Consider the following 6286-nt stretch of genomic DNA (forward strand, 5'->3'; position numbering starts at 1 on the left):
GTAAAAAGTAATCCAAACGAACTACTAAACTTTCAATAGGTGCAGACTTGAATTCTATAAATAACCAAATATTATTGAGATAAATATCTATGGTGTCTCATCATAATTAGTTGAATGAAATTTAAAATAAGATTAGTCAAAGAGTTTTGTAATTCAATGGTATCTTTCTCCGTTGCTTACACTACAAAAAAAGGTCCTCTGGCCGCGTTTTAAAAACGCGGCTATATGCCAAAAAAACGTGGCTATAGCTTATAGCCGCGTTTTTTTAGGCCGCGGTTTAGAATGTGGCCTAAAACCTGTGACTATAGGACTGATGGTCCTATGGCCGCACTTTTTAACTGCGGCTCCAGCTCAAGTCCTTAGGCCGCGTTTAAAACGCGGCCTAAGGGTCCAGTCTTAGGCCGCGTTTTAAACGCGGCCGAAGGGTGCAGTCTTGGGCCGCGTTTTAAACGCGGCCCAAGGTTGGACCTTAGGCCACGTTTAAAACACGGCCTAAGACTGGACCCTTAGGCCGCGTTTAGGAAGTGTGGCCATACCCTCCATGGTGAGGGCCTCTGACAGTCCGTTAAGCCGCGTTTTAAACGCGGCCTAAGGTCCAACCTTGGGCTACGTTTAAAACGCGGCCCAAGACTGCACCCTTAGGCCATGTTTAAAACGCGGCCCAAGCTTGGACCTTAGGCCGCGTTTAAAACGCGGCTTAAGGGAGCAGTCTTGGGCCGTGTTTAAAACGTGGCCTAAGGGAGCAGCCTTAGGCCGCGTTTTAAATGCAGCCTAAGACCTCCGAATTCCTATTAAGAATTTGTCTATAGTCGCGTTTTTAAAACGTGGCTATAGATTTTTTTTTTTTCCTTTTTTTTTCCCTTTTTCTGGGCAGATGAGTTTTCCTGTATTCCTTACAGCTTGCTGCATGCAACACAAATTTTCTCAAGCAAGAGTTTTCAACAAAATATCAAGCACGAATTTTCTCAAACTTGTCAACAATCACTATCTCTAAAGAATACAGGAAATTGATCAATCTTTATGGAATATGTCGTTCAATACAGCAACTAAATGGAGGGAAAAAGTGTAAAATCCATTGGACACAATATTACAATCATGTTTACAATATTTTGAATATCCACGAAGTTACAATATTACAATATTCCGAATATCCAAACAATTATACACGAAGAGTCCTCCCTATGATGTAGCGCTATCCTGAATATATTATATACATTTTGTTAGCAGCACATAAAAATGCATTACAATAAACACACAAGTTTCATTAAATTAAAGGCAAAGTTTGTATTACCTGACAAATTGCTTAAACCTAAACTGCTTGGCGTCTTTTGTAAGAAGGCTAGTATTTCATCCATTTTCCTCTTTGCTTCGACCATTTCCTACTTTGTTTCGGCCAGCTGCTGCTGATGCCGTGTTTCTGATTCATGCATTGCTTCGGCCAGTTGCTGCTCATGTCGTGCATCTGACTCCCGCTTTGCTTCGGCCAGTGCTTCGGCAATTTCCTCCTTATGTTGTGCATGCAATGAGGCCATCTGGTCCTGATGCCTCTGCTCTGCGTAAGCAAGTTGGTCCCTCATCGAATTTTCCAATGCAGTCATCCGTTGGGCCGTTTCAGGGGACGACGGCCCAGGCAAACATGGAAGGTTGGACCCACTTCTTCCTGTTGGGGTTGGTCCAAAACCGACCCCACGGACACGTCCAGAACGTTCTTTGCCCATCACTTGAGCGAACGCATCATCATGTGCCCAGAGAAGTGAGATATGAGTGATGTGAGAACCAAACAGGCCCTAAATTATAAATTTACTATTTCCTATCAGCTTAAGTTTTTGGGATAAGTGGTAATTTATGAAAATAGATCTAACTACCTTTGCCCAACTTGTGAATGCAATTATTATTCTGCATTATGATATCCTTTGTAATAATAGATATTTGTCATTAAAAGTTCCTTTAAATGGTTAGAATCTTGAATGGGCATTCATTTTAGGGATAGAGATTTTGATAGATTGGCTTCGTAAGTAAATGACTTGTGAAGTCACTATCTTGGTTTATTCGTGGATTGAGATGTGGTGCACCATGCAATACTACTTTGAAGAGTTTGGATTTAAAGAACATTTAATCTTAATCATTGGATTAGTGTTTTTTTTTTTTTTTTTTTTTTTTTTTTTGTTAACCTTCCTCTCCCACATTAAAAGTGGTGGGAATTGGTTCTCGTCAATCTTCTACCCATAAATTAAAATTTCCTAGAGATGCACAGTGTCAAGTCACTCATCCACTCTGATTCCATGAAAGGTACGGATGAGCACTTCAGCAGTACTACAAACAAACACTAGAGACATTACAAAATCCAAATCTTGTTGTTTCTCCTTTATTTATTTTACTCTTTTATCTCTAGAGTTTGGCACATTCTTCTTTCTTTCTTTCTTTTTCTTTAGGTATTGCGGGTGGGATGGAGTGAGATTTGGGCTATAATAATATTGACACAAAACATAAACTGATACACACACATATATATATATATATATATATATATAATTTACATTTTATATAAATACACACGCATTTACATATGCTTATACATGCATGTGTGTGCATGTCCTTCCTTCAAATGTGTGAGATTTAAGGACTGAACTCTTGATTCATTTTCTTTTGAATTTTCTTAACATGATAAGTTTCTATTGCATATCATCATTTCATGTAAGATTATATAAATTTTAATAAAAAATATTTGTACTTTCTAAAGTATTAAAATATATCATCATAAATTATTATTATTATTATCATCATCATCTTCTATACTAATCTTACGAAAAAGAACTATTTTATATCCATTGTTTAAATACTCAAAATACACACACGCTTAAAACATAATAACTTAAAAAAAAAAAAAAAATTCAGTGGATTAGGGTTAAATATTTGAAATATCTAAGTTTAATTGAGTTACATTTAATTTAAAACTTAAAATACAAAATAAATCTTTTGTCTTTTTTTGCTGTTTTTTTTTTTTTTTTTTTTTTTTGACCTCATTAACTAGATAGCCATCAAGAATTATAACTAAAATAAGTAGTTAAAATGTGGTAACTTAAAAAATGACAAGTTTTCCAGTTTTTGCACTTTATTTTCTTACAAAAACTTATGTCCAAGGTTTAGAGTTTTGACATTTTATGATTTTTATACTTTTGTATAAAATATTATCTCCGGAATCTAGAGACATGTCAAGATTTAGATTTGTATGACTTTAAAAATGTTTTAAATTTTTTAATTAAAAAAATGGTAAAATGTTGTTATTCATATTATAAATTTATAAATGATTAATTTATCAAAATTTTGGGGAACAACCTTTCCAGCTAGATTTGCGTAGGGGGGAGAGAGGGGGTTGGTGTTGGTGGTTTGCTTTATATCAAGGTGAGACTCCCACCCTTAATTCTCATATTAGTTCTCTGATCACTACCATGCCTACACAACAACCATCTATTGCTTCTCTTCCCAAATACTTGAAAGAAGATGAAGTGACCCAAGAATGCAGAAACTTCATATCCTCCTTACCTACAGAGAAAGGCTGGGTTACAAATAACCTGCATCAGTACCAAGGTTGTTGGATCATAACTAGGTACATGCAAGGTGTTCTATCATTCCAAAAACACTTCCAAGCTCATGACACTGATATCATCCTTGTTACCACTCCCAAAGCCGGCACCACTTGGTTGGAAGCCCTTCTGTTTTCCTTGGTGAACCGTGTGCACTATCCCAACCCTCAAAAACACCACCCTCTCTTCACGAATAATCCTCATGTTCTTGTACCCTTCTTGGATATCAATCTCTACACCGAAAACCAAGTCCCAGACCTCACTTCCTTTGCCTCTCCAAGGCTCTTTTCAACTCATTTACCTTATGTGTCATTACCCACTCAATGAACCCCCACTACCTGCCTAGTGCTCTAGTAGACTAACTTAATGCCCAACTAGAAGTAGTAGTGTAAGTAGAAACAACTCTTTATGGTGCCTATTGAACAATGCAACTTCAAAATCAAGCTAATCTATAGTTTGTTTAGCAAAAGCTTCTGTCTCAATGGTCTAACATGTGGAGAACTTGGGTCCGCACCCCTCTTCCCCCTTTTGTTGTAAGAAAGAAAGAATAAAAAATAAATAAATGAATAATTTGGTTAACTAACACCAACCACTCATTCATCAGCAACAGGAAGCGGTTTGATTTAGTGAATAAAAGTTTTCAACCGCACACCCTCTCTCTCTCTCAAGAAAAAGGTTATCAAGATTCTAATTTTGTGCAAAATGGAAAGGCAATGCAATGAATGCATACATCTCAGTCAGTATGCCACAGACAAAGCTAGTTGCTTCCCTTTTTTCCTATAGGTGATAAACAATATAGTGATGTACATCATGTACTGGATTCAACCTGTATTGCAGCCAGGTTGGTCTCTTTCTTTCTTTCAAATAGGGTTGGACATATAGTACTTGCCATCTTGTGTTGTGGGGTGGGTTCTGGAACTATGGGTTAATTTTATGTGTGTGCAGCTGGTACTTATTTGTACCAGACTGCTAGTAGATCAGAAACTGCCCCTTGAGGCCATAACTCACTCATCAATACACACACACACACACACACATATATATTTTTCAGAGTTTAAACAGTAAAGTGTGCTCTACACAGAACCAAAGTCATCAAAAATTTCTCATTCAAACACAATGAAAGAAGAAAGAACTCATTGCCAGGAAGTATATACTGACGTCTAAATGTTATGGGATGGGAAGATATACATTTCTACCATAGATGAACTAAAAAAAAAATTTCAGCATGCAATAAATTTATAATAAAAAAAGCAGCGAAAATGTCAGCGAGAGAGAGAGATAGATCTGATCACTATTATATACCCTTTAATAAGTAAGATTATATGAGCTAAAGGAAGGCATCAAATATTGCAAAGAGAAAAAGAGAGGATGTAATTTTTTTACCTTTTACCATTCCTTTACTAAAACCAGGATAGTAAAGGAGAGGAAGTGTGTTTAGGTGTTTGAAACAGCACCTGCAATCGAGTTTAGATCCTGATAGGAAGGGTTTAGGGCTTGAGAACCAGTTGCGGCTAAACTAAAATAATCTAAAACTTTAACCCGAAAGCAAAAAGCTACTGCCCAAACTTATGGGCCGAGTTCAGGACAGTCCAAATTCCAATAATAAGGCCTATGGGTTTTGAATTGTCAACATTTGGTCCAAAAGGTTTTATCGACAACAATTTACTTATTTCAATAGAGGAAGATGCCCATACGATGAAGGCTTTAAAACTTACTTCCAAATCTTTTGATTATATATAAACTAGTTGGAAATCCGTGCATAGCTTTGTATAGATGTATAATTAAATTATTCTATTGGTTTCAAATTGAAATAATAAACTTGGTTTTTATAGGCTTCTGATCTTCACTATTTGCATCAATATAAAAATTAAGCATGAAAAGTGATAAAATGTTAGCTTCAAGAGAATTCATATGTTTGTATAATAGTAGTTGAGAAAAACAGAAAAATCTAATCATTATTCCAAATGTAAAAAAAAAATTATTTCATCCCATACAGTTGTTAGTCCAAATTAATTTTTTTTGCTTACTTAATTCAATACTATAATATGATATATGACTTGCAATAGAAAATCGATCAGAAAGGGTTGTATATCAACACAATGCAGGTTCATACCAAATATAAAATTATAAAATTGCTTCAGTCCAAAAAGAAAGAAAAATATTAAAAATAATTGATTAAAACATAAAGAAACGAATATGAACAATGCAAGCAAAATCTTCTTTTTCTTAGAGTAATAAACTAACCCCAATAAATATGTACCACACCTGTAACAAGTTTTATCTTAGATCATCTTTGGAAGGGAAAAGAAAAAAAAATGAAAGAAGAAGAAGAAGAAGAAAAAAGCCCTCCCCCCCCACCCCAACCCCCCCCCCCCCACCCACCAAAAAAAAAAAAAAAATCATTAGCATGCAGACAGCTTATTTAGGAATTTAATGATTATCTAGTTTATAAACTGGAAACTTTCTAGCCATTGTCTTCAAAAAGGGCATCTGTTAATTTCTGAAAAGAAACGGAAACAATTTCAAAATCAAACAATTTCAAAACCCTAGAATTCAAATATAATAACATCGAAACAAATAAGAAACGGAAAATAATCAGAACCTAAAGAACTTTGCCCTAAATTTCTATTCAAATCAAACACAGAACTTAAAACCCTAAATTCAAAAATTGAAAACAAAAAATAAAAACACAATTACCTCTC

The 6286-nt window shown here is 35.3% G+C and overlaps 1 protein-coding gene across 1 annotated transcript; it reads left to right on the forward strand.

The window, feature by feature from the left end:
• The first annotated feature begins 3449 nt into the window (after positions 1 to 3449).
• Positions 3450 to 3911, forward strand: LOC115980353 (cytosolic sulfotransferase 11-like). Its single transcript, XM_031102617.1, has one exon. The coding sequence runs from the start codon at positions 3450 to 3452 to the stop codon at positions 3909 to 3911; it is 462 nt and encodes a 153-aa protein (XP_030958477.1).
• The last annotated feature ends 2375 nt before the right edge of the window (positions 3912 to 6286 follow it).

The sequence above is a fragment of the Quercus lobata genome, chromosome 3 (genome assembly GCF_001633185.2).
Source record: "Quercus lobata isolate SW786 chromosome 3, ValleyOak3.0 Primary Assembly, whole genome shotgun sequence".
NCBI lineage: Eukaryota > Viridiplantae > Streptophyta > Magnoliopsida > Fagales > Fagaceae > Quercus > Quercus lobata.

What these genes read in the sequence shown, in the direction of transcription:
- LOC115980353 (XM_031102617.1), top strand. Translation starts at nt 3,450, where the DNA reads ATGCCTACACAACAACCATCTATTGCTTCTCTTCCCAAATACTTGAAA.